Source organism: Vicia villosa, linkage group LG7 (assembly GCF_029867415.1).
Source record: "Vicia villosa cultivar HV-30 ecotype Madison, WI linkage group LG7, Vvil1.0, whole genome shotgun sequence".
Taxonomy (NCBI): Eukaryota; Viridiplantae; Streptophyta; class Magnoliopsida; order Fabales; family Fabaceae; genus Vicia; species Vicia villosa.
The window spans coordinates 100,342,766-100,369,941 of NC_081186.1; the positions used below are offsets into that span (position 1 = coordinate 100,342,766).

At 34.3% G+C, this 27,176-nt stretch overlaps 6 protein-coding genes across 6 annotated transcripts; all 6 read left to right on the forward strand.

The window, feature by feature from the left end:
* On the forward strand, window positions 1-1,848 carry LOC131616158 (2-alkenal reductase (NADP(+)-dependent)-like). The gene is made up of 4 exons (XM_058887415.1): window positions 1-397; window positions 487-664; window positions 754-1,003; window positions 1,171-1,848. The coding sequence occupies exons 1-4, from the start codon at window positions 173-175 to the stop codon at window positions 1,547-1,549; spliced, it is 1,032 nt and encodes a 343-aa protein (XP_058743398.1). The 5' UTR covers window positions 1-172; the 3' UTR covers window positions 1,550-1,848.
* A 1,456-nt stretch (window positions 1,849-3,304) lies between these two features.
* On the forward strand, window positions 3,305-3,973 carry LOC131619827 (hydroquinone glucosyltransferase-like). Its single transcript, XM_058890877.1, has one exon. The coding sequence runs from the start codon at window positions 3,305-3,307 to the stop codon at window positions 3,971-3,973; it is 669 nt and encodes a 222-aa protein (XP_058746860.1).
* Window positions 3,974-10,906: 6,933 nt separating this feature from the next.
* LOC131618024 (uncharacterized) lies at window positions 10,907-12,958 on the forward strand. Its single transcript, XM_058889293.1, has 4 exons — window positions 10,907-11,112; window positions 12,126-12,252; window positions 12,377-12,449; window positions 12,516-12,958. Exons 1-4 carry the CDS (start codon window positions 11,085-11,087, stop codon window positions 12,786-12,788), a joined length of 501 nt encoding a protein of 166 aa, XP_058745276.1. The 5' UTR covers window positions 10,907-11,084; the 3' UTR covers window positions 12,789-12,958.
* Window positions 12,959-15,824: 2,866 nt separating this feature from the next.
* On the forward strand, window positions 15,825-19,528 carry LOC131616161 (uncharacterized). Its single transcript, XM_058887419.1, has 5 exons — window positions 15,825-16,044; window positions 16,133-16,182; window positions 18,827-18,932; window positions 19,049-19,107; window positions 19,194-19,528. The coding sequence occupies exons 1-5, from the start codon at window positions 15,913-15,915 to the stop codon at window positions 19,243-19,245; spliced, it is 399 nt and encodes a 132-aa protein (XP_058743402.1). The 5' UTR covers window positions 15,825-15,912; the 3' UTR covers window positions 19,246-19,528.
* On the forward strand, window positions 16,207-18,189 carry LOC131616160 (cytochrome b561 and DOMON domain-containing protein At2g04850). Its single transcript, XM_058887418.1, has one exon. It carries the CDS (start codon window positions 16,687-16,689, stop codon window positions 17,890-17,892), a length of 1,206 nt encoding a protein of 401 aa, XP_058743401.1. The 5' UTR covers window positions 16,207-16,686; the 3' UTR covers window positions 17,893-18,189.
* A 1,043-nt stretch (window positions 19,529-20,571) lies between the features above and the next one.
* LOC131616159 (glutamate--tRNA ligase, chloroplastic/mitochondrial) lies at window positions 20,572-24,845 on the forward strand. Its single transcript, XM_058887416.1, has 12 exons — window positions 20,572-20,879; window positions 21,106-21,224; window positions 21,331-21,452; window positions 21,588-21,767; window positions 22,100-22,218; window positions 22,302-22,350; window positions 22,460-22,561; window positions 22,927-23,029; window positions 23,127-23,190; window positions 23,495-23,609; window positions 23,729-23,829; window positions 23,935-24,845. Exons 1-12 carry the CDS (start codon window positions 20,638-20,640, stop codon window positions 24,314-24,316), a joined length of 1,698 nt encoding a protein of 565 aa, XP_058743399.1. The 5' UTR covers window positions 20,572-20,637; the 3' UTR covers window positions 24,317-24,845.
* The last annotated feature ends 2,331 nt before the right edge of the window (window positions 24,846-27,176 follow it).

Below are 27,176 nucleotides of genomic sequence, written 5' to 3' on the forward strand. Positions count from 1 at the left end.
GATAAATATACATAAGAATGTGTGGCCAGTGTTATTATCGGAGATACATGCGTACCGTGTACATGACTCTTACATACACACACTACAGAGCCAGAAAGTACAACACAAACACCACACCACACTACACAACAACACAATCAACAGTGAACACATTTGTTACACAGTTCCAAACATGGCACAAGTGAGGAACAAACAAGTGATTCTGAATGATTATGTTACTGGTTTCCCTAAAGAATCAGACATGACCATAGTTGACAGTACCATAACTCTTAAGATTCCAGAAGGTTCCAACGATCTTGTTCTACTCAAAAATCTATACTTGTCTTGTGATCCTTACATGCGGATTCTCATGACCAAGGATACTACTGCTGGACTTGGTGCTCTCACCCCTGGTTCGGTATGTCATAAGACTAACTCTTCCATCAATTCTTATTACACATTCACCATTACTTTGTTAAAATAATCTCAAGCATTGAGTAATTGCAGCCTATGACAGGACTTGGAGTGTCTAAAGTTGTAGAATCTGGGGATCCAGAATATAAGAAAGATGATTTAGTTTGGGGTATGACTAAATGGGAAGAGTACAGCTTGATTCCTGCAGCTCAAATACTTTTCAAAATTGAGCATACTGATGTTCCACTTTCTTACTATACCGGAATTCTCGGTATGTATTCAATAATTTCAATTTATATTATGTTATTTTGTCATTGTGTTGTGTCTTTTGACAAATGCTGTATTTTTGTTTGAGTGCAGGTATGCCCGGAATGACTGCTTATGCAGGTTTCTTTGAAGTAGGAAGTCCTAAGAAAGGAGAGAATGTTTTTGTTTCAGCTGCCTCTGGTGCTGTTGGTCAACTTGTTGGCCAATTTGCTAAATTGCACGGTTGTTATGTGGTTGGAAGTGCTGGAACTAAAGAAAAGGTAGATCTGTTGAAGAATAAATTCGGATATGATGAAGCCTTTAACTACAAAGAAGAGCAAGACCTCGACGCAGCTTTGAAAAGGTATGTTTTTAACATTATATTAAGGTGTGTCTGACACATCACCATCACTTGCATCTTTCTAAATTATTACTGGTATCTATAATGGCATCTATAATGTTGTGTTAGTGCTTCATAGATTAGTAACGCGATATACTAATGACTAACAGATATTAATTTATGCAAATTAGATACTTTCCAGAAGGCATTGACATTTACTTCGAGAATGTTGGGGGAAAGACACTTGATGCTGTACTTTTGAATATGAGAGTCCATGGTCGCATACCTGTCTGTGGAATGATTTCACAGTATAATCTTGCTCAACCAGACGGTGTAACGAATTTGGCACATATCATATATAAGCGGATTCGAATAGAAGGTTTTGTTGTATTTGAGTACTATCACCTTTATACGAAATTCTTGGAGTTTGTTTTGCCTCTTATAAGAGAAGGAAGGATTGTGTATGTTGAAGACATAGCTGAGGGTCTTGAGAATGGTCCTGCAGCTTTGGTTGGCCTTTTTAGTGGTCGCAATGTCGGTAAACAAGTTCTTGTTGTTGCTCATGAGTGAATCAATGGAGATGCTTTTAAAGACACTCCTTGTGGCTTTGATAGTTGATTCTTTTGCAGTTGAAGCACTAGACTTATCTAAGGAATTCATTTTGTTGTCCTATATATACTACCCTGGCTGGAGTAGCTACTACACTGTCTTTTAGCCTCTATTTGATTTAAAACCACTCTAGTCTTTTGAATGGAATAATGATTATGATTTGTAATTTTAAGCTCATTATTATTGATGCCTAAGGAGCTCTCTTTATGAAGATGAACAATCAGTAATTGTTGTTTGAAATAGTAAAAAAATTGTCCTTATTATAGTGCATCCTCTCCTACTTAGTAGCAAACTACATTCTAAAATGTAACACCTGCTACCAAAACCCTCAAAGTATCCCAACCATAATAATGAGGAAATGTTAATTCTATCTCCTAAAGTATTCCAACCATAACAATGAGGAAAAGTTAATTCTATCTCCTAAAGTATCCCAACCATGAGGAAATGCATTATTGATCTCGAAGTATCCCAACCGTGAGGGCCTAAAAGTGGGATTTAGGCCAAGAGTTCATGAAAATGACATTTTGGAAAGGGTAGAAAACTAGAAATTGTTGAGTTGATCAACTGTCTCATGGAAGGGGAAGAATGTGTGATATTGTGCGCAAATATGAAGGAATTACAAGTAGCTGCTACTAATGCACTCAAAGAAGATGAGCTTTCCCCAAAGAATATTCGAGGCAGGAAAACTAGCTTTGAGGAATGATTTTGTGGAGATTCAAGAGACCAGCACACGACAATAAACTAAGATGTAAGTCAAGTCGGAGCCACGATGGTAGATGAAGAGTGAGTGATTAGAGCTGTTGTGTTGAAATTCATGGTGTTTACAAAATCAGCAAGGCATGAGGCGCTTGCTTAAGACTTGGATGATGAGGATAACGAAAACCCAATGGCTGATGCATATAGTTTGTCTTATGAAGATCCCAGTGTAGAAATGCATTATGAACATAGGCCATGATTTAGACAAAGCAATGGCGAGAGTAGTGCGAATAGTTGCAGGTTTGACCACAAGATTGAATGTCTCATCACAAACTACACCTATAATTTGTGACTTGCCATCACCTACAAGACGAGCTTTCTAATGCTCAAAACAACAATTAGATTTCTTTTTTATGACGGAAAATTCATATACAACAAATAATGTTAACATTACAAGATCGTGGAATCAAGTCCTACATATTATTTCTAATAAGACCATTAATTTTCAGACTGCATTACGAATTTTCAATTTGAGTTTGATAGGGTTAGTTTGGAATTTTTAGGAAGAGAGGTGAGATGGTTGGATTTTTAGGATATTATTTCTAATGAGAAGAGAGCAATCTCACATTTCGGAAAAAAAATCATATCATCATAGTTAAGGGTCTTCAAAATAGTCCTACTGCATTGATCGGCTTGTTTAGTGGTCACAATGTCGGTAAACAAGCTGTGGTTGTTGCTCATAAGTGAATCAATGCAGATTTTTGTGTTAAATCTTTATTTAGTTTTTATTGAAATAAATTTTATAATTGTATAGTCTGCCTTTTGTTTTATGGCAACTAAGTAACTAACATAGGTTCATATCTTTTCCTTGTAGCATGAATGGTTCATATTCATCATTTCTTAAAATGTAGAAGCATATAGTTAATAATGATGTTGTAGTAGATGCATAATTCTACTTTTACAATTGACATATTCTACATACCTCTCATAAAGCTATGATGAACTTGAACACAAACTTCCATGGAGAAAACAATGAACATTGCAGTTGTTCCTGGTGTTGGATATAGCCACTTGCTTCCTATTCTTCAATTCTCAAAGCTGCTTGTTAAGCTTCATTCATATCTTCATGTCATATGTCTCATTCCCACCCTTGGTTCTCTCCCAACTTCCTCAAAAACCATTCTTCAAACTCTTCCATCAAACATCAACTACACTTTTCTTCATCCATTACACTCCAAGGACCTACTTCCACTAGGCACTACCTTAGAAACGCAACTCCAGCTCACAGTCTCTCACTCATTGCCATCTATACATCAGGCTTTGAAGTCATTGGTTTTAAGGACACCCCTTGTTGCTTTGATAGTTGATTCTTTTGCTGTTGAAGCACTAGACTTGGCTAAGGAATTCAACTTGTTGTCCTATATATACTATCCTGGAGCAGCTACTACACTTTCTTTGAGCCTTTATTTGCCTAAGTTGGATGATGAAACATCATGTGAGTACAGAGATTTAACAGAACCTGTCAAAATATCAGGCTGCGTACCACTCCACGGGAGAGATCTCTATGCTTATGCTCCTACTCTAGTTTTTCTGTTTCTTGTTTGGAATGAAATAATGATTATAATTTGCAAGTTTAAGCTCATTATTATTGATGACACATTCTATGTTTGTGTAACACAGGGATGTTAGTTTAGTTATCACAATTTGGTCCTAATTTCTAGCATATTTATGGTGACAAAATTGGAAGCTGAATTTGAGGATATACATCTCATTACTATTGCTTGTTGATGAACTTGCTAATCCTGTATGTCCTATTTCATTGACCTAATATGTGAAACTTTGAAGGATTTTTTACTGTACATTCTATGTTCCTAGCAATAACTAAAAAAAAAAAAATTGCAATAATTAATTGTGTTCCTAACAATGTTAATATGTTGATTAAATTATAAAGAAGATTCATCTCTGGAGTGTTTGTAGCTGCATGCGAAATTCAAGAAATGCATCCATCAACCTCTGCAACCGCAACAAAAGTCAGTACACAGTTCACAAAGTGTCAGTCAGGTTAAGGAGTAGATTTTTTTTTTGATTTGTTATAATGTAATTCAATTACAGTTGATAGTTTGATTTCAACTAATTTTTCAATCCTTTATTTTTGTCCAATTAAATTTTTGAAGTAATTGATTCTTATAGTCATGTCGAAGATAGACTCTTAATTTTTTTTTTCTATTAACAGTAATTACGTTTTAAGATCGGGAGGGGACTTGATCCACTTGATGCCAGAACTGTTCTCCCGAACCGCACTAAACCGATGGTTATAAACCAAAATAAATAAATAAATAAATATTATTAAAGTTCTTATTATTGTTTTTTTTAGTTCATAGTCAATATCTACTTTAATGTAAAATGCTCGTTGATTTCCAAATAAAAGATTCCTAATTATGCCTCAATCGGTTGGACTTTACTCACCCATTAAAAGGTCAAATGGGTAAAGTTCATCATCATCCAAATAAAATGTTATGAAGCGAATGCAAATTGTCCTCTTTTTCTACACATCTTTGATTCATACTATCATTGAGAGGAACACTATCTCTTCTGTTGAGTATGAGCTTTTGAAAGCTCTGAAGTTGTTTAATTATCATATCGCGTTAGTATCGAGATGATAATAATTAGTATTACTAATAAGATAAGTTGTGTGTGATGTAACACCCAAGGCCGACAAGGCCGGGGAGTGGTTGACAGTGCACGAGGCATGATAATGAGCGACTCCTGACAACTTCTAGGCAAAAACTGAATTTACATCAGAATGAGAGAGATCCTGAGACAATGTAGGTATGAGACTACATGGTTGAAGGAAGACTTATAAGAATTTATTAGTACTACATATATCAACAAGATGTACCTTTTTTTCAGTAGCCCAACAAAAAAGAAATTCAAATTTAAGCGTGCTTGACTTGGAGTAGTATTTGGATAAGTGACCTTCTGGGGAAGTTTCCCAGAAAACGTGTGAGTGAGGACAAAGCATGCTGAAAATACTCGTGTTGGTTTGTCGGATCATTCGGTAATCCTGAAAGCAGTTTGGAGCGTTATAGATGGTATCAGAGCAGACCTCTTCCAGTGTGATGTGGTTTAGGGACGACCCAAGGGACACTGGTGGGCATGTAACATCCAAGACCGACAAAGGATGAGAGTGATTGTTAGCGCACGAGACATGACAATAAGTGGCTCTTGGCAGCTTCTATGCAAAAATCGAACTCACATTGAAATGAGAGGGATCTTGAGGGTGTGTAGGTATGTGACTAAATGATTGAAGAAAAGCTTATAAGGATTGATTGGTACAACATATATCAACAAGATGCATTTTTTTTCGGTAACCTAACAAATAAGAACTCCATATTTAAGTGTGTTTGACTTGGAGTAGTATTTAAATGAGTGGTCTTCTAGAAAGTTTCTCAGCGTGTGAGTGAAGACAAAGCATGCTCAAAATACCAGTGTTGATTTATGGGGTCGGTCGATAATCCTAAAAGCATCCTGAGACATTACATGTGATATATTAGGATAGGCTTAAAACTGCTGTGGAAGCTCCCGAGGGATTCATTTCTTGGAAATCACCTGCTTCTTCATCTTTCATTGCTTTTGATGGGTTGACCCCTACAGTGAGAGCTTATTTTAACATGGGTTGCTTTGACTAAAAAAAATTGCTAGCTTCTTCAGTTGGTTAGGCAGACTCTTTATAGTTTGAAAGGAGACGCCAAATTAAGTGGCAAGAACTCAATGGAAGAGCCTTGTAGTTTAAAGGGGGTGTCACATGTTTTTGCGACAAACTATCCGCATGCATGCAAAATTCATCAACGTTTTTTATGCTCTATCTCATCTTCATTCAACGAGAAATTTCTATCGTATCTTCTTCATTCAACTACTCATTACCATCATTTTTTCTTTATTCAACTACCTCATTTCTATCATAACATCTTCATTCAACCACTTCATAATTATCAATTTTTTTATTCAACCATCTCATTACTATCATATCTTCTCTCAATTCTATAAATATCACTCTTCTACTCTTCATTTTTCACATACTATCCCCATCTCTCATATGTCTTACTAATATTTCTCATATTCTAATGCTTTATTATTTTTTTACTAGAAAATGTTAAATAAATAGTGTTAGCTATAATATTTATTTTTAATATATTGTTTCTTTATTTTTATTGAAAAAAGAAAAATTTATATAAAAAACTTTACACTTAAAGTTGTTAAAAAACTAAAAAAATTATTTTTCATATTTAGAATTTATTTATGAATGTTATAATAAATAATTTTTGGTTAAATAAATTATTTAAGTGGAATGTGTAGTATTTATGAAGCTAAATAAGCAACTTATTTAAAATTTTATATTTATAACATGCTGTAACTTATTTTAATAAAATGTCCTCTGGTTTCATATAAAAAATCAAGTAATAATCTTTTCATCCCAATAAGTTATGTGTTTTTTATTTCAGTCCTTAAATATTTTTTTATGAAGTGCCTAATTGTTAATTTCCTCTTCTAGTTAGTCTTATGTTAAAAAAGTTGACAGGATTAAATGATGTAGAATTATTTTTTCATTTTTCTCTTTTAACACTCTTTTATTCTTTTATGATGTCTCAATTGTTTCCAATCAAAAAATACTCAAAAATTCAAAAAGACCTTTTTACATTTAGTCCCTACAAATTAGAAAGAAGGCATTGTTGTCGGTTTTGCCTCCACCAAGAACCAACAAATCAATAACTACTCACCAAAAAAACACATTTGAGGAAAACTTTCAAGAATTCTACACCCTTTCTACAAAATTGATGCGATTAGTGTCATAAATGTCAATAGCAAGTGGTGAATCTCCTTAAGAACTATTCCTCCGAAAAGATTCATCTGGAACAACCCTTTCCTATAGCTGAAATGCAAAGAAATAACTATGCTATGACCTTTATTTTTATTTTTTTCTTCTAGTATTAAATACATGGTTTAAAATATATAGTCTTGAAATAGCAATCCTTCTCCCTTTTGTGATACTACACATAGTTTCTAAAGCAGAGGCACAAGTAAAAAGTGTGCAGCCGCATGTATTATATTGATAAAGGACACCCAAGTGTCGACGCAAAAAATATTATTCACTTTTGTTATGATTAAATAATATGGGATATTATGTAATCATTCTTTTTTTCTAATTAATTCAATATTTTCAATTTTGCGATACATTTTATTCTTTTGTTATTATTGTTTTACCCGTTATGTTTACCTGTTATTAGTGATTTTATCTGTGCCTTACATTTAATACTCTACCGCCATTCAAAGTTTCTCGAAGCTCAAACTAAAATAACTAAAATGGTTTAATTATGTTTATTTTATCATTGAATAGTAGTTGTATTTAAGCTTTTAAACTATTTGTGTTTATGGTATGAAAATGCTGATATGGCTAAATTGATTAAGAATTATGGTTTGGGTAGGGGAAATTGTGTGAAAGGAACACTTACAGCATTTTCAATAGAGAATGCTTAACGCACATTAGGATTTAAAAGTTCCGAAGCTTAACATTTTTATCATTGAAATACATACACGTGTTCATGTTGCTGAAATATTTGTGTAAGTTGTTTCATGAAGCAGTCCAAAAAGTGTGTTGCTTATCATTAAATAATATTAATCTTAATAATTTGTAAGGCCAAATATAAATAGATTGAGCCACATATAAATAGCCTATTGAAATTACCATTGAAGTAGATTGCTTAGATATAGCTTAAATGCAATGTGGCAATTTGATTCCACACAAATAGCTCAAACAAGATGCTCTGAGAGTGTTCTTGGTTCATGTTACTTAAGGACTTTACCTTCTGTGATGTGATCCCTCCAAGTTGCATACAAATGCAAAATATTATTCCAAGTTCATTTTTCGCTAGCCGCGAGACCCTTCAACACCAAATTTAACGGTCTTGGAATCCCTCTCACATCGCGTTCTTGCATCATCTTCCGTATTCGAACGATGTGTTTATTTTACCTCATTCATGTATCACACTGAATTGTTCGTCGTCTTAATGGGTGTTTATGATATTATTTTTTCGACTTCTTGTACTTCTCATTGAACTGAGCTTACAAAGCGATCTCTGCCTTTGCCTTGTCGTTATTTCTCTCTTACATCCTTTGCTCGTGAGTCTCAAGAGAGCTTTAAAACTCCTCTTTGATCAATGTTGCAAGATCATTCGATTCCTCTATCGCCATCACAATGTTGTCAAATCTTGCAGTCAAAGATCTTAAGATCTTTGACACAATATTTTGCTCAGAAACAGTTTTACCACAAGGCTTTATTTGATTCACCAATCGCATATTTCATGTCATGTAATCGTTGATTGTCTCCTTTTCCTCCTTTTGAATCCATTCAAATTGACGTTTGTGAGTTTGTAACCTCACCACATTTGCTTTATCAGTTCCAGCATATGCCTTTTCCAAGATTTCTGACGCTTGCTTCGACGATTCACAGTCACCAACCTTTTTTCGAAGTTGTCACTATCCACACATTGATGGATCAAGAACAACGCTTTGAAGTCTTTCTTCTTCTATTCCTTATGTGTTGCTCGTTGTGCATCTGTTGCACCTTTGACAAAGGGATTCACCCCATTCTCGATCACTTTAAGAACATCTTGGTAGCCAAACAACACCTTCATTTGATTGCACCATTTGCAGTAATTTTTGGTATCAAGGGTTGGTAGGTTTTGTAGGGACTTTATCATTAGAGACATAATTCATGTTGCACACTAGGTGTTTGTGGATTTGAATCATGCTCTTGATGCCAAATGTTGGAACATTCAATCACAAAATTGGCAAACTATGAGTATGTGGAGCAGGGCCGGCCCGACACATATATTTGCCCAAGGCAAATTTTAATACAAAATTTATAAATTTAGAATTAATTTATTCATTTATTTTAAGATAAAAATTATTTAATTTATATTAATTTATTGTAAATAAAATATAATTTGTAGTATATAAATTCCCATTATTGTCAATATATAATGATAAGATAAAACAAAATATATTTTATCCATTTTTATTATCATTCACATTATCCTTAAACAACAAACAATTGTACTTTTTAAAGAATTAAAAACAAACCGTAAAAAAATAAAGAATTATAAGTAAGAACAAAAATTGTCTAGCATTAAAAATCTTAAATGCACGTCACATATACTTATCGCTAAACAGCAAAATGCAAAAATCAAAATAAGAAATGCGAGAGAATAAGAGATTACACAATGACAATAGTAATAAAGAAACCACTTTTTTCCATTTCACTTGATTACAAGTATTTACAACATTATAAAATCCATATAATATTACAAATTAAATTAGAGGCCAAGGCAGCAACATAGGTGGCCTACCCCTTGGGCCGGACCTGAATTGTGGAGAAAGAGACAGTGAGATATGAAAGAATTAGAGAGAGATAATTTTCATTACTTGAGATGAGAATGCCTCCAAGACATTTATACCAGTGTTATAAAATGATTGAGACACAAAACACATCATCCTAATAATAGAAAAAACAAAAACTCGGACATGTAATTGGCTACTGTTGTTACAACAATTAAATCAAAATTGTATTAATCAGTTACACTTACTATGATTTATGTTTTATATTGTTTAGAAATGACTTTCTTCCCACTGTAATTGATTAACACTTTTACAACACTTGAATTAGTGTATTTTCACACAACAATTTAAACTTCATCTTACTTTATCATCGAATTTTTCGTATTTACACGCCATCACTTGCTGATGAAATGTGCGAGAAAAATACTAGAAAATCTAAACATGACACCAATACCAAAATTTTACATCATGTGATCAAACAATCAACCTTACAAGTTCACATAAAAAAACACATTTCTATTTTTGTTTTTGTTCTGTACTGGGTCAAGATTCGACCCACTTAACCTTGAGGATCCAAACTATCTCATGGCCCATGAAGAGCAAAGACTGCTCGTCCATTCTATGTCTGGCATATTGCTCCCCGCGAGCTGCCTAGCGCCCGACATGGATGCTCCCCGCGAGCATCCTTTCCGCCGAGGACCCTGCTCCTCGTAGGGCTCCTTCATATCCGACCCCCCGAATAATGCGGAGTCCACGTGGTCCCTAGAGACCGCCTCTCCCTTAAACTTCGGAGCGGTTAACCAGGACAGAGGGCACTCACGCAACTCCGATATTTCCGCCCAGGAAACCTGACAGTCTCCTAATTGGGCCTGGGCGTCCAACCCAAATAGCGAGATCATGGCCCAGCGCTGGGGGCTATAAATACCCTCTAGCTCGTACTCGCGCTAGGGTCATGTATTCATTAACTCGTACTTGCACTCCTTTACTCGTCTTCTTACTTTAACATCGGAGTACCTTGCAGGTACACCCCCTTCACTTCTCAAAGATCCAGTTCCAAGCAGGCCGTGACGATCCTTCTGATCAGGTACAATCAGTTCTATTTAGAGTGACTTAATTTTTCTCCTTTCCAAAATTGAGTTTGAAACATATTTTTGCAAACGTACCATGTTAAATACTAGTACTATATATTTTGAGTTTGTTACTTTTACTGTTTCTTCCTCACAATACACCGCATGTGAAAGTGATCGAGAAGCCAAATCCAAAATCCAACGGCAAACCGTAGCGTTGAATTTTCATTCATTCAATCTCAATAATAATATATCATTCTCCACTTTCACTCCACTTCATCTCCCAACCTTCGAACACAAGAGACTCAACAACTTTGGTTCCATCAATATTCAATTTCATGGGACAAATCTTCGACAAATTTCAAGGTATTTCTCTCTTTCTTTCCTTCAGCAAACGATTTGCTTTCTTCAGAGGGGAAAAACATGGAAATTTGTTGGATTTTGACATTTTCACAATTTGTTATACTCTGTGTCTATGTGTGTGTTTTACAGCAACAACTTAATTTTATAAAAGTTTAATCCTTGATAGTGTAAGTAACAAAATTTATCATCAAGTTAGGAAAATTGGATTCATGTATTGTAGTCTAGTGTGGATTAAATCTGAGTGTGGTTACTCCATTAATATAATTTGTGTTATGCTAACTGTTCTAATATACTCTAATAGAGATGGTCGAAAAGAGTGGATTTATTTTATAGTCTGTTGTGTTGATTTGAGGCTTCTGATGCGGTGAGGAGGGGGCTAACATGCAAGATTAACACTCTAACGCTCAAGTCAGTAAGAGAGTGAAAAGTGAGAATTGGCGTGTTCTCCTCTTTAAATAGGAGAATTGGTTAGGAACTGAATGTGTGGGATGAGATGTGAGATGCGGTCAGTCATCGATCAATCTGGATGGCTGGGATAGGGTTTACGAGAGAAGTTACCTGCTTGGTGGGGAAAAAGAGCCCACTTATTCTGTCAAATGTCGCCCTTCATCGTTATTGGGCTTCCGCATCTTTAGGCCTTATGGGCGGCTTGGAACATTAATTGATCAACTCAAGTTTGATTTTTGCTGGAAATTAAGCTTGGAGAATTCCAGAAGGCTGGGTTGATTGATTGATTTGTTATCTTTTGGATTTGTTGCTTAATATTGGACTATAGAAATCTAAACTTGTTCAGTTTCTGAGACAAATCATGGCCAATTGCAATGACTAGGGAGCTATTTTCTAAATTTTTCAAAAACTATGTAAACTTACCCCTAAATTATTAAAGATCCTTTTCAGCATAATTGGTAACTCACTTCATTGATTGTCAAAAGAATTATTATTTCATTCTGCGTGAACTTGAGAATCTATCTGGTTGGAATGATAACGCAATTTTTATGCTATGACATTTAATGCAGGTGAAGCATGGAGAAAAAAACAAATTAGGAAGATTACCGATCGAGTTTTTCAGAATGTGAGGAATCAAATTCAAACGGAAAATTTGAGTTTCGAAGATCTGTATATTGCTGTTTTACTTGTTTACAAGTAAGGAATCTCCTTCATATAGTTAGTTGTGTTCAACATTTCATTTTAGTTGATAAGAATGTTCTTTTGAATAATGAATAGATTTGAATAGATCTTCTAATAGTGATCTGTTTCTATCTTATAGTGATATCAACAAGTTTATTCCTGGTCCCCATTTCGATCCTCCGCCAAAAGAAAACGTCAGACAAGTCATGCAGGTACTTTGTTGTGTCAGGAATGTGATATAATAATTGTTAGTATATAATTCATATAACGATGCGCAGGAATGTGATATAAACTTGGATGGGACAATCGATCACGAAGAATTTTGCGACTTCATCCAGAAAATGACTGCTGATACATTCACCATTGTTAGTCAAAAACTTATTTTGACATTGGTTGTAGCACCAAGTGTTGCAATGGCAACAAAAAGAGCCACCGAAGGTGTCCCTGGTGTCGGAAAAATTGTGCAAAGGTTACCAAATGGACTCTATGCATCCCTTGTTACCATTGCAGTTGTGTGGTTCCAAAAGATGGGAGATCAGTCTGGAATCTGATTAGTACTATCATTTTTCATCATTTCTTATAAAGAAAACCATAGAATTATCATGATTGTACATATCATTATCACTGTTTGCATTTTAGTTATAAAATTGCTGTCCTGAATAAGAATGGTTGTATTCGACATTTTGAACAAAAAATATAGTCTCGACTTTTCTGTGAATAATGATGTGAAGACTTATTGCCAACATTGAATTAGTGTTATTTGAATTCAGAGGAGATCATGAAGCTTGTGACAGAAGTTTCGAGAAATTAAGACTCAAAATTGTTCCACAAACTACAACTTTTATAGAGACACACAAGTCTAATTCTGAAATACAAATCAAGGAAATAATTCATGAATTCAACAAGTTCTGTGAGACTTGACTGAAAAAGTCTCTAGTATAGCACCTTAGAAACTAGAGGATATTTTTTACTATAGATTTGTCAAAGACTCTAAGTTTATTTTTGAGATTGATGAAATAAGATGTAAACAAATGTTTGGTGAGAATATTTGTTCATGAGACACTACTACACTTTTGTTCATTGTTTTATCTCTGACATGGAATATGTCAAGCTTCAAGTGTTTTATTCTTCTATGGAGAGTTGATTGTTTGTCAAAAAGATTGTGCTTAAAATTGTCGCATAATAATTAAGCATTATGAAACTTAAGTTACATTTAAGAGAGAAGGGATTGAAGCACACATATTTCTTTGTTGGTAGACGGCTTTTTTATATATATTTTTCTAAATTGATGTCTTTTCTCCTCTTCTTCGTTCGAATATTGAAGAAATTTCTTCATCTTCATTGTCATTTCTTAAACAAGAGACTCCTTCATTTGATGTTGAATCTTCCAAAAATAGTTCAACTATTGAGTATGTTCTTTCAAAGAATTGCATAGGAGTTGTATGATAGGAATATGATGAGGATGATGATTCTTTAATTTGGATTCTTTGATCTTTAAGTAATTGAACTAGTTCGATCAACTTTTCTACAGTTTTCTTCTTTCTTAGTTTTTCCTGATATTCATGAAGGCTCCTATCTTTTGATTTTAAAAGTGAGTTAAATTTTGAATTTTGAATTCTTAAATATTTGTTAGTGATACAGTTCATAATTTCCAATATTTTTTAACTTTGAAAAATATCAATGAGTGGTATCTACTTCACCTCGTGTGTTCATCTTCTCTTATTCAATACTTGGAGAAACTCTATATATACAAAAGTATCTCACATTTCTTTGGCGGTGTTGCAATGAAGAACATGGTAAATTTTGCTATCATTTGGAGACATTGTTATAAGGCTCTTAGTTTTAAAATTTATTTCAAACTTTTCTCTTTCCTTTACATGATGAGTAGGTATAATCAGACCATTGACTATTGTTTTCCACAATTCATGATTTAAATTTTGGAAAAAAAATCTAAACCTAGCTTGTCGTATATTAAATTTACTATCACTAAAAAGTGGTGGTGTGTTTAGAAAAGATTTTTTGTTAGAAGTTATCTTCCTCCTGAGACGATTAGTCCTTAAACAAGAGTTAGACTCTGATACCACTTGTTGGACATGAGACTTCACACACAAGAGGGAGGTGAATTGTGTGGTTTAGAAAAAAGTGATTTTAACATTTTTCGGAGTAAAATCAAAGTTTAAAAACAGTTTTTAATACTTAGCAGCGAAAATGAAATGCAGAATATAAATTGTAGAAATTAAAAGGATAGGGAAAAAAGAACACTAAAAATTATAGAGGTTTGGTCAAAACAAAATGACCAACTCCTCTCCCAAAGAACATATCTTGGGTTTCCAATAGACTTGAAAGTTTTTAATAGGATGTACTCACGAACCCCCTTATTCAAAGAAAGATGGTTGACCTTCAACCAAACAATACAAGAATTCGGAATATGGCAGTTTGAGTATTCTCTTCCAAACGGTAGATCGAAGCGGTTAGTCTCATTTTCACAAACAAGAATCTTAAAGTGGTTAGTCTTCAAGTTCTTAAACCTTGCAAACTTTTATCACGGGCTGAGCTCATGAACCTTAAACATTGATTTTACACGGGCTAACCAATAACCTGGGAGATTTTAATACCAGGCTAATCTCGAATCTTATCCAAACTTTTACCACATGTTAAACTTTAACCTAATCTTGGTTTTACCATGGGCTAATCTTGAACCTAAACACATGCTTGATCACACAATCCCCAAACCAAAGCTTTTACGAGTGTACCTTCTAACCCAAACAAAAAATTCCAAATAATTATTATGTTCAACCAAGATATAAACAAAGGTTCCTTGGTGAACTTACAATACTACCATTCCAGAATTACAATTTAATTCTCACTCACAAAAAGACTTTTCTCACAAAGACACTAAGGCTAAAGTATTAGTGAAAGAAAGTAAAAAAAAAGAAGTTTTTGAGAGAGATGGAGAGAGTGAGTTGTGCCAAAACACGATTCTGGATGAAATGAAATATGGGAAGGAACCTCTATTTATAGCATAAAGGTTGGCCCAAAAAAGAATTTCAAATAAATGCATGTATGAAAATCTAATCGATTAATATATTATTACAATCGATTAGAAGTTCGAAATATAATCGAGTGTAAGTTCAAAATAGGATGAAAAAAAAAAGATATCTCGTTGTTGCACATTATTAAACCGATGTCCTAATCGCTTGATACTCAATTTTGAATTGAGCCAACTGATTAGACAAAAGTGCTAATCGATTAGATGAGTCGAAAAATTTTTCATAGCTATTTTGGAATAGCTCCTAATTCATCTAGCATAACTTCAAGACACTTTTGAAGATATTTTCTTGAAGTGTTATATTTGTCAGATGTTTTCTCTTTTGTAGACACTCACTTGAGTAGCTTGAGATAAAATTTTAGTTACATTCCATTTAATTGCTATCATCAGATAATTAAGTTTGTATCTTTATCCGCTTAATTATTTGTACTTGACTTATTAGAAGACATTAGTTGTCATTATTAAAATTTATTTAAATTATATTGAAGCATGAATTAATATTTTTTATAAATGTTTTCATGAATTCATGAACATATATATAAGAAATCCTACCGTTTTTTCACCCATTATTTATTTTCCCACGGCAAAAATCACAACTTTGGATCAAACGCAAGAAGAACAACACAATGACAGTTGCAACGACAATTTCCCTTGGAAATCGAAATTCATTGTTGATATCTCTTCTTCTAATTTCATGTTCACTTGACTTCTTCTGTATCTCTCCCCTCCTCGCCAAATCTTCTCCTCACCCAATCTCTGTCTGTATCATACCAATTTCCTTTTTTGATTTCAGTTTCTTTAACCCTTTTGGATTTTAATTTCTGGGTATTGTTCAATTTTTTGCAGGATGTTCAAGTTAGGAGCAACAAGCTTCAATGCTATGCTGATATTGACAGGTTTTCACCATTCTCCACTTTGTATATAAATGTTCTTAAAAATACCCTTTTGCGCATACAGATCTCTTCAACTTTGAGGGGGTATCTTTGTAAAAAGAAATTTATATATACGGTCTATTATACTGATCAGATACATTGATTATTGAATGAATAAAAAAAATAAACTTTCTCGGATCGAGGTAAAAGTAGCTAGTAATTTGAATTTTGAAATGATGGATGTATTTAGAGACATGTTTTTTTAACCTTATACTTAGTGAAATTGTATTATGTTTTTGGTCTGTGGTTGTGTCCACCACCAAACGCATAGAGTATTGTTTTATATGGCTTTCCTTCAAAGTTAAGCATAAACTAAATTTACTAATGACTTCAAAATCTATAATGACTTATTGCATTACATTACACTCTTCCTTTTGAAGACATCATCATTACATGACACAAATCGTTTACATAAAGCTTTAGCAAACCACATAAACCACCATCCACTACTGCAATTCTCCCTCCACCATGTTTCTTGTTTTTGTCTTTCTCCTCCAATTGTGTTTCTTTCCTCACATTGGTTTTTCATCTCATTGTACCACAGAAACATCTACTAAAACTTTTCAAAAATGTATGAACCTTCCTACTCAACAGGCTTCTATAGCATGGACTTTCTACCCTCATAACTCCACCTTGGAAGTAGTTTTCTTTGGAACTTTCATTTCGCCTTCTGGGTGGGTTGGATGGGGGATCAACCCGACTTCACCGGAGATGACGGGAACTCGTGCTTTAATAGCCTTTTCCGACCCAACCACGGGTCAAATAGTCTTACTCCCTTACATTCTAGACCCGAATGTGAAGTTACAAAAATCTCCATTACTCTCTCGACCCTTGGACATTGGCCTTGTCTCTTCCACGGCAGCTATGTATGGTGGCAAAATGGCCACCATACACAACGGCGCCCCCATCCAAATCTACGCCACAATCAAACTTGAATCAAACAAAACCAAAATCCACCTTATTTGGAACCGAGGGCTTTATGTTCAAGGCTACTCGCCTACCATTCATCCAACCACATCCATTGACCTCTCTTCCATTGCCACCTTTGATGTGTTGTCAGGTTCTTCAGCTCCTCAACACACAGACCTCACAATGCTTAGAGTAATCCACGGCACCATGAATGCCATCTCATGGGGTATTCTCTTGCCAATGGGAGCCATAACTGCACGTTACTTTAGACCCATTCAAGCACTAGGTCCTGCATGGTTCTATGCTCATGCAGGAATACAATTGTTTGCTTTTGTTCTTGGAACTGTGGGATTCGCCATTGGCATTCGCCTTGGGCAATTGTCTCCGGGAGTGGAGTACAAGCTCCATAGGAAGCTTGGAATCGCCGTGTTTTGCCTTGGAGCTTTGCAGACTTTGGCATTGTTATTTAGGCCAGACACTAGGAACAAGTTCAGGAAGTATTGGAAATCGTACCACCACTTTGTTGGGTACTCTTGCGTGGTGCTTGGGTTTGTGAATGTGTTTCAGGGATTTGAAGTGATGGGGGCCAGCAGGTCCTATGCCAAGTTGAGTTACTGTTTGGGACTTTCTACTCTGATTGGTGTTTCCATAGCTTTGGAGGTGAACTCTTGGGTGGTGTTCTGTAGGAAATCTAAGGAAGAGAAAATGAGGAGAGAGGGACTTATTGGAACTTCTGACAAAGGGAGTAGTGGCATTCACTCCTGAGAGGAGAATACATACGCACATACTTTGTAGCTGAAAAACTGTGGAAGAGAATATATAATGTTGCTCCACTTTTTGTTAAGAGTAAATAGTTTAATTTGATGCTGAAAAATACTGCTTGTGTTATTTTAGTCCCGAAAGTTTCTTTTATAAGATGAATTTGTTATTGGGTGGAGAGTTTTGGGAACAAAGTTATATTTATTGAAAGTTATATGTAATGTTTGGAAACTGTAGTTGATGCAGTGTTACAGATTTTCTATTAACCTGTTTTCCATCGTTATAACTCAGATATGTTTGCTTCTGGTTCAGTGCTATATATCGTGATTTTGGCAGTTGCACACTTGCACTTGGTTTTCGAATATCCATGTCTTGTGTTCTTTTCTCTGAAAAATTAATTGGGCTGTGCAGTATACATAGTGTTTGGAATTTTTTTTGTGAAGTGTGCTATGTAGCACCGACACCTCTGATCAAAGACGTGTTCGGTGTCTGACATGTGTCAATGTTTGACACACTGGTGCATATATCATGTTTAACTTATTCATTTTTCCAAATTATTACCGGTGTCGACGTGTCAATGTCGTTGTCTTGTCCGTGGTTAGTGTTTGTGTCAGTGTTTCGTTGGAAGCATGGCTCATATTCACTATTAAGTGGGTAGACACGTCCGAGTATAGTGTAGCAAGTGGAGCTGAATGCTTTAGATTAAAGTGAGGATATTCAAAAATATATTCTTGAAAATCCAATATAAATCAGTAAGCATTGCGTAAGAGAAAAACTACAGCAACCATTTAGCGATGGAGACGTGGGCACAATTTGTCAAATTCCGTGATCAATAATTTTTTGTTCTTGTGTGAGTTTATTTATCTGTTTTCTTAAGAGTTGGATTTGTTGCTCTAAGTCTAACAATTGCTATGCACATTTGTAATCTTTTTATGGATAGTGGGTTGTGGGGTTGGCAATGCAAATCATCAATGATAGCAAGGGAGAACTGTGTTCTGCGATGCCTTTCACCATCTTGTTACGAGCTTATCTACGAGAGTGACCCAGTAAGGCAATTTTTGCGTATCATATCCTTTTTAGTAGGATTGAGATTAATAGCTTTGTTTTACCTGTTCTTACGTTTTTGGAGAGACTCAACTTGACTGCATATTTTACCTTGTAGCTTGAAGAAGGAGAAAAGGACTTCATTCGAAGCCAAGAGTACAAATACTGCATGCATAAGTATGTTGCTGCAACTTGATGCTCAGAATTTACATTGAAGTTTTAGTTCTTTTGTTCATTCATAGCAATATGTGTTTACCTTGCAGGTTGTCCATGGGAGAGACCCTCGAGGGTGTTAAGGGTGCGTTTGGCCAGTAATCAATGCAAAACTTGTGAATTGACGATGAGGTTTTGGTGAATATATATATGCTATAATTAACTTCATTTAGATTAAACTAAGGATATTCAATTATGTGTTCTTGGAAATCCAGTAGAAACTTGCAAAGCGCCTTGCCTTAGTTTTGTACCTTCAAGACGGATACGGTAGTATACAAGTTGATTTGTTCGATATACATTTCTTACGGTTAAATTAGTTTAATGCGCCAGCACCAATAATGTATAACTTGGTCTCTCAAAGATGAGACTTGTTTTTTGGCCCGAACCAAGTATCTTTCGCATGCAACTGTTTGGATTATTGCATATGATTATTAATTACAAGCTTTAATGGTAAGACTTTACTTGACACAAATTTGTCATAATCAACAATTTACTATCATGCGTGTTAGGCATTTCTCAATGCGGAAGCTTATTGATATTCTTTTTGAGAATTGAAATGATTCAAAATATATTTAAGTTATAATGACTAAAGCTAAATAATTGACAATCTTTATGAGATACTACATGTTTAGTATAAGTGTGTGGTTAAAGATATGTTTTAATTGGTGGAATGTGATGAAATGGAAGAATAGAATGGAGGGGGTATATAATCATACTTCATTATTTGAATCTGTAAATAAAAACATAGTATAAGTCTCACATCACTTCAGAATGAGTGAAATGTTAGATTTATAAGAAAAAATATTTATTTACCTAATGCTATAAAGTTTTTGTCTCCCTCTCATGTCCTCTTTAAGCATTGGTCCTGTTGGTGCTATCATCTTCTCCAAACTTTCCAACACTACATAAAATCTAAAATAAATTTGTCACCGCAATGCCATGAGGTTGGTTAACTATGTCTTGAGTTATAACTTTGGTCTTAAAGTTTGTAACTAAACTGTATTGAGTAATAATTTTAAACTAAACTGTATTGAGTAATAATTTTGATATGAAAATTTCTAACTATATGAGTTGAGTTGTAACTAATTTTGTTTTGAGTTATAACTTTGAAAAATTTGTAGATATGAGTTATAATTTTGGTTTGAAAGTTTGTAACTAATTTTATTACAAAACGTGTCATAATTAAAGAATAAAAAATCATGTTGGAGCAAAGTGAATAAATAAGACATAGTTAACCAGTTTTCAATCCAAACCGGTTTTGAACCATTTCACACTCCCAAACCGGTTTTGATGAAAAATGGTCTGGTTTTTAGAAACTGAACCTATAAACCGGTTACTAAATTAAAACATATCTTAGTATTTCTTTATTTTACCATTAATTATTAATTAATTCAATAACCTAAATGTGTAAGAAAAAAAAAAAGAAAATCAATTATCTATTACTCTTCTTCTTCTTCTATTGTATTGTGTTTTTCTTCTTCTTCTTAGAGTGAAATGATGGCAGTGTTGAGTAATGGGACTCCATGGACAAAGGTTGTTACACCATCTTTTCCCTTTCAATTTCTTCATCAATCTCATCTTTACACTTCACGAATCTTATCCTTTCGACGTAAATTCTCTGTCAATGCTCTTTCACAACAATCCCTACCTGTTCGTGTTCGTTTTGCTCCTTCTCCTACTGGAAACCTTCATGTCGGTGGTGCCAGAACTGCCCTCTTCAATTACTTGTTTGCCAGGTGACACCCTTTTGTTTTTGCTTTTCTAATTAGGATAAAAATTCAATTTTTATTTATGGGTTTGGCTTGTTTTGTTTTTTTTTTTGTCATGGGTGTCAGGTTTATATTCTGGGTTTAGTTTGTTTTGATTTTTTTATGTTTTTTTTTCTAATTTGGGGGAAAAGACAATTTTTTATTCTGGGTTTGTCTGGTTTTGATTTTTTATGTTATGGGTTTTTTAATTTAGGTCTAAAGGTGGGAAATTTGTGTTGAGGATTGAGGACACTGATTTGGAGAGGTCTACTAGGGAATCTGAGGAGGCGGTGCTTCGAGATCTTTCTTGGCTTGGTCTTGATTGGGATGAAGGTAGAACATTATGCATTTTGTTGTTGTGTTTTGTATGATTAGTTTATTTGTTTGGGTGATATTTGTTTTGGTTGATGATTGAGCGATGTGGTTGTGAATTTGTTAGGGCCGGGTGTTGGTGGAGATTATGGTCCATATAGGCAATCTGAGAGGAATTATTTGTACAAACAATATGCTGAGAAACTTCTTCAGTCGGGTCAAGTTTATCGTTGCTTCTGTTCTAATGAGGTATTTTCAATCTCTTCAACAACCTCTCGAACTTGTAATGGAATTGAATGAAATGAAAACCTTTGTTGTCATGTCATCTTGTATATCTTTGATTACGGTGTTCTAAAGGTTCATTGTTGCTTTTTTGTTTGTCAGGAACTAGAGAAAATGAAGGAGGAAGCTAAACTAAAGCAATTGCCTCCAGTATATACGGGTAAATGGGCCTACGCAACTGATAAGGAAGTAGAAGAAGAGTTGGCAAAAGGAACTCCATATACATTCCGGTTTCGTGTCCCGAAAGGAAGTCTAAAAATTAGCGACTTAATACGAGGCGAGGTGAGTTCTTTCCTCCCTTCTAGCCTACCTATTTGCTATACTACCTTGCATAGCCGGAGCTCAATAACAAATATAATATGACAATGTGTATTTGAAACCCGGAGCTTTTGATCTCAATCAATTCCAAGCCTGCACTTTAGAAATTCTTAAACAATAAATATCCAATTCTATATTACCCTCCTCCTCACCATGTAATTGCATAAACGAATCATTTTCTTACACATTTGAGATGTGCTTTTCATTTATAAAATATGGCAATTTGCAAATGAATATAATATTTTTTTCAAATCATGTTGACTAGCTCTTAACTTTCTCTGGTAGTGTCTTTGAAGGTTAGTTGGAATTTGGATACACTTGGAGATTTTGTGATAATGAGGAGTAATGGTCAGCCAGTTTATAACTTTTGTGTGACTGTTGACGATGCTACCATGGCTATTTCCCATGTTATCAGGTAATGATTTATTTTTCGTATTCAATCAATCTGTTTGATGACATATTTTCACTATCTTATTCCATGAAATATTTTTAATTCAGAGCAGAGGAGCATTTACCGAACACTCTAAGGCAGGCATTAATATATAAGGTATGGTGCAAACCAGAAAGTATATATGCTTTTTGTCGTATCGGTTCATGCAATAATCTTGGTCACTGATTTTGGTTTGTTCTGCATCTGTGCATGAATTTGTTTACAGGCACTAGAATTTCCCATGCCTAATTTTGCACACGTTTCCTTGATTTTAGCTCCTGATAGGAGTAAATTGTCAAAACGACATGGAGCAACATCTGTCGGTCAGGTAAAGTTCATCCATCATTTCAAGATTACATATTTCTTAAAGTTTTATGACGTCTGACTTGACTCTTTTTTCCTTTTAATTTTAGGGTTAAATATGTTTTAGTCCCTGTAAAATTCACAAATTTTCAAAATCGGTCCCTACATAAATTGTCCAATTTTAGTCCTTATACGGTTAAAAACATTTTTGGTTTTGTAAAAAGTTATTAGAAGGACTAAACTTGAAAGTTTTATGTAGGAAGTAACGTTAAAAAGTCGTTTAGGGACTGAACTTAGTTAACAGTTAATTTTGTATTGTAAATTCTAATATAGCTTCTGCTCTTCTAAAAGGTGATTAGCTCTAAAACTTCAATATCTTCTGTCTTGCAGTACAGGGAAATGGGATACCTACCTGAGGCAATGATGAATTACCTTGCATTATTAGGTTGGGGCGATGGGACCGAAAATGAGTTCTTCACTCTCGATAAACTTGGTTAGTGAATTTTCTGTTTGAACTCCTCGTTTCTGATTTTTTATTCATACAGTTTTGCAACTTTCTTACTTTAAAATGCTTTTCTGGTGTCTAACAGTTGAAAGATTCACTATTGAACGTGTGAACAAAAGTGGCGCTGTTTTTGATTCCACAAAGTTAAGGTAAGCGTTACAATTTGCCTACTTTATATGGATGAATCCTATGTGTTGGTTTACACCGTTATCCGATGCCTATAGCAAGGTCAAATTTTAAAAAAAAAAATCTTACATTTGCTTATTACAAATATTAGGATATATGCTACATTCATTTGCATACAATTTCTGTGTCCATTAATAATAAATTTATTCATACCTTAGAATTTGAGTGCTTTCTAATATTAGGAGGAGTCCTTACAAAGTTTTGCTGCTATTACAACAAAATTATAATTCTATGACCTTGTAATTTTCTTCATACCTTTTGAATTAGATGGATGAATGGTCAACATTTAAGGGCACGTCCATCAGAAGATTTGAACAAACTTATCGCAGAGCGCTGGAAAACATCTGGCATGCTCACAATATCAGAAGGGCCCTTTGTTGATGTGAGATCCAATTCCATGCTTTCTTGATTCAGTTTCTTTATAAAAGAATCGGTTTCGATTCATATTTTTTCTGAGGCATTGTGGTTTATTTTGTATGGTGTTATCACATCTTCTAACAGGAATCGATTCAACTACTTAAGGATGGAATTGAGTTGATAACTGATGCAGATACTGCACTTTCGAATTTGCTTTCTTATCCTCTACAATCTACTTTACAAAGGTGATGTTCATATTCTTCTATTTGGATATTCCTAATTGTATCATTGGCCTTATGCCCTTATCCTTTTATTGTTTATGCGATTTTCTACGTGTTGCTTAATTGCAGCCACGAAGCCGAATCTGTCATACAAGATAATCTTCCCGAGTTTTGTGCCAGTTTCTTGGCTGCCTATGATAGCGGTGACCTGTTACGTGCGCTCGAAGAAGGCCAAGCTGGCTGGAAAAACTGGGTCAAAGGCTTCGGCAAATCACTCAAACGCAAGGGAAAATCACTCTTCATGCCCCTTCGGCTTCTGCTGACCGGAAAACTCCACGGACCAGATATCGGAGCTACTGTTGTATTGCTTTATAAAGCTGGCACTACTGATGTCATAGCTCCTGAAGTTGGTTTTGTGACAATTGATGAAAGAGTTAAAGTTCTTAGGCAAATTAATTGGGAAACAATGTCCAAAGATCAAGCTGTGAAGGAAACTGCTTCTACTGTCTAATTGAGAATCCACCTTCAAGGTCTTCCTCATAACAATATGGTTTTTTGCACTACTTCTATTTATTCAGAGGCTTCTTTCATTTTTGTTTTTAGACTTTTTTTTTTTTTACAATCAAAGTCTGATTTTGTAATTTTATTGAGGGATGTTGAGTTTCATTTATTTCTTGGGAGGTGCTTAGATATATTTCCTATTGTAATTTTGGTTTGAACTTTGTTATAAATTGAAGATGAAAATTATCATAGAAATAAGGTGATATCTTAACTTTGTTGTAAAAGGACTATATTTGTGGTACATATTTTGATTCTAGTAACATGGAACTTGTTCAAAAATGGATCATATTCATAGTTTACAAAATCATATGAATTACTATAACCTTCTTCCATTTGAGACTGCAAATCTTGATTAAATTGATCTTGTGGCTAGAGGTGTCAATTACGGGCCTAAAAAAGACAATTTCCTTTTTACACCCATACACTTTCTTAGAGACATGTGGTGAAAACATTTTTTTGGGATATGCATGAACACTTTTTTTTTTTTTAAAAGAATGATTTTGGAGATACATATCATAAATAATCTTTAAAAAAAATAAAATTACCGAGATGCATCTTCGAAAACTGTTGTGGTTTTCACATAACCCAAACAGACACAGACACCCCCTTCTGATTCATTCTACTCAACACAAACTATTTCCGCACAAACTCATTTGTGCCAACTTCTACACAAAGTATTCTTGTTCTACAACTCATTCTAAGCATTGATAAACATTCAAAGTCTCATTCAACATCAACTCAAAGCTTCAACAAATTAAGTTTCCTTAACTTTGAACTCTAGCTTGGAAATGTTATTAGAGTTTTTAGAAATTAGAAAAAATGTTATAGGTTGAAGTTATTGTAGGTAAAAGATAGTGTTTAATTGGTAAAAATTAGATTTCGAATGAGTTAGGGCAAGAAATGGTGGTGCGCTAAAAATGGTTGTTCGCATGTGTTTTTGGAAGTGCATTTCAAAAATCACCTTTGACCAGTTTCAGAAGTGCATTTCTGAAATGTGGTCTGAACTGATTTTTTATTTATTTTCTAAATTGTTTCAAAGACTTACCAGTTGCAATTTTTCAAGGAATATGGCAGACAACCAGGCATCGACCGCTCGACTTAGACAGAGGAGGGAAAGTTGGGTCATATTGTGTATACCTTGATCGTACTGCTCCCGATGACATCCAGTGGACGCCCTTCAGTAATTACGGTAATGTTGTCCCATTCGACCACACCGCATTATATTCTGGATGGTTGGCATGTGAGGCCAACACCATGGTCAGATATCTGCCGGAGTGGTACATGAGACAACTTGGACGTGTGTAGATGATACCGAGGTCTCCATTTGAGGTTGCTCCTGACACCGTTACCCGTCGAGAGCTCACTGCTATCTTAGAGGATTGGGCGCATCATTTTGTCCTAAAGGAGTATCAACTTACGCGAGCCACCTAGAGATGGCACTGTATAGATGAGTATGTGACATGGTTCTATCAGGTGTCACATCCTATCATGACACCCAATGCTCATGGACATCCACCTAGGCCAGCATATGAGGAGCTCTTGGAGAATTAGTAGGCCGAGGATGACCATGCCACTGATCTCTTGTTGATCTGTCAGCAAATACACTCGATAGGGCATGAGGCATTGGAGAGAGGGATTGAGCAGGGCGGTCCAGAGGCGGTTGCCATAATGCAGAGGATGGTCAGTGAGGCGTCCAGTATAGTGGGGTATAGGAGGCAGAGTAGGTCGCAGGGAGTTCGTATTAGGCATACTCAATAATATATGTCTATTTATGTTTTATTTATGACTTTTTATCCGGTGTTGTAATATTTTTACATTGTGCACTAATCCGAACAACTACTTCATATTATAGTATCGATTTTTCAATATACTTTGCCTATTTTTTTTATTTCCGTTACATTTTATCGAATAGTAGGAGGTTTTAATTTTATTTCTACTATGTTGTTGTTTTGGAAAAAATGACTCGCTCAGATCAGGCCATATTTCGGATGTGTATCTCCGAAACAGCTTCTTGTTGAGTTCGGATATGCATATCCAAAATCATTGAAAATCTGATTATGGGTGCTTTCGGAGATGCATCTCCAAATGGTATTCTGGGGTATTTTTCACCCTATATAGGTGTACAAAGAAGTTGTCCTAAAAAAAATCCAAGAATAGTAAGTCCTCAAATACAAAGCGCCCAAAGTTAAAAGGCCCTAAAATTTTAAAGGGGACCATTAAGTCCCAAATAAAATAAAATAAAAATTTAATTTGAAAAAAATAATAAAATATTCAAAAAAGAATAAATTTAAATAAAAAATATATGTTAAAAATTATAAATAAATTAAAACTTTATTTGAAAAATAGTTTTTTTCAAATAAAATAAAAAATTCTAAAAATATTAAAAACAACTTTTAAAAAAAAAAATAAAAAAAGTTTTTTCAACCAAAAAAATAAAAAAATTCTAAAAATAAGAAACAACTTTTATGAAAAAATTAAAAGTACTTTTTTCAACAAAAAATTCCAAAAATTAAAAAAACTCTTAAAATCATATCTTGCATATTATAAAATAAGGAAGAAAAGAAAACATATCACACAAATCCAGTTTAATTATGTGACTTGTTAGTATATATATATATATATATATATATATATATATATATATATATATATATATATATATATATATATATATATATATATATATATATATATATATATATATATATATATATATATACACACACACACACTTGAGTATAGGACTTTATATTCTTTCTTCAAACTCAAGCAACAATATTATGCATCATACTTTACAGACTAAAACATTA

What these genes read in the sequence shown, in the direction of transcription:
- LOC131616159 (XM_058887416.1), top strand. Translation starts at nt 20,638, where the DNA reads ATGATGGCAGTGTTGAGTAATGGGACTCCATGGACAAAGGTTGTTACA. An exon ending in GGCAGGCATTAATATATAAG is followed by an intron (nt 22,351 to 22,459) that starts GTATGGTGCAAA and finishes ATTTGTTTACAG; the next exon opens with GCACTAGAATTTCCCATGCC. An exon ending in CAGAAGGGCCCTTTGTTGAT is followed by an intron (nt 23,610 to 23,728) that starts GTGAGATCCAAT and finishes ATCTTCTAACAG; the next exon opens with GAATCGATTCAACTACTTAA.
- LOC131616158 (XM_058887415.1), top strand. Translation starts at nt 173, where the DNA reads ATGGCACAAGTGAGGAACAAACAAGTGATTCTGAATGATTATGTTACT. An exon ending in TTACTATACCGGAATTCTCG is followed by an intron (nt 665 to 753) that starts GTATGTATTCAA and finishes GTTTGAGTGCAG; the next exon opens with GTATGCCCGGAATGACTGCT. An exon ending in CTCGACGCAGCTTTGAAAAG is followed by an intron (nt 1,004 to 1,170) that starts GTATGTTTTTAA and finishes TATGCAAATTAG; the next exon opens with ATACTTTCCAGAAGGCATTG.
- LOC131619827 (XM_058890877.1), top strand. Translation starts at nt 3,305, where the DNA reads ATGGAGAAAACAATGAACATTGCAGTTGTTCCTGGTGTTGGATATAGC.
- LOC131618024 (XM_058889293.1), top strand. Translation starts at nt 11,085, where the DNA reads ATGGGACAAATCTTCGACAAATTTCAAG. An exon ending in AATCTTCGACAAATTTCAAG is followed by an intron (nt 11,113 to 12,125) that starts GTATTTCTCTCT and finishes CATTTAATGCAG; the next exon opens with GTGAAGCATGGAGAAAAAAA. An exon ending in ACGTCAGACAAGTCATGCAG is followed by an intron (nt 12,450 to 12,515) that starts GTACTTTGTTGT and finishes AACGATGCGCAG; the next exon opens with GAATGTGATATAAACTTGGA.
- LOC131616161 (XM_058887419.1), top strand. Translation starts at nt 15,913, where the DNA reads ATGACAGTTGCAACGACAATTTCCCTTGGAAATCGAAATTCATTGTTG. An exon ending in CTTCTCCTCACCCAATCTCT is followed by an intron (nt 16,045 to 16,132) that starts GTCTGTATCATA and finishes AATTTTTTGCAG; the next exon opens with GATGTTCAAGTTAGGAGCAA. An exon ending in TTATCTACGAGAGTGACCCA is followed by an intron (nt 18,933 to 19,048) that starts GTAAGGCAATTT and finishes TTTACCTTGTAG; the next exon opens with CTTGAAGAAGGAGAAAAGGA.
- LOC131616160 (XM_058887418.1), top strand. Translation starts at nt 16,687, where the DNA reads ATGTTTCTTGTTTTTGTCTTTCTCCTCCAATTGTGTTTCTTTCCTCAC.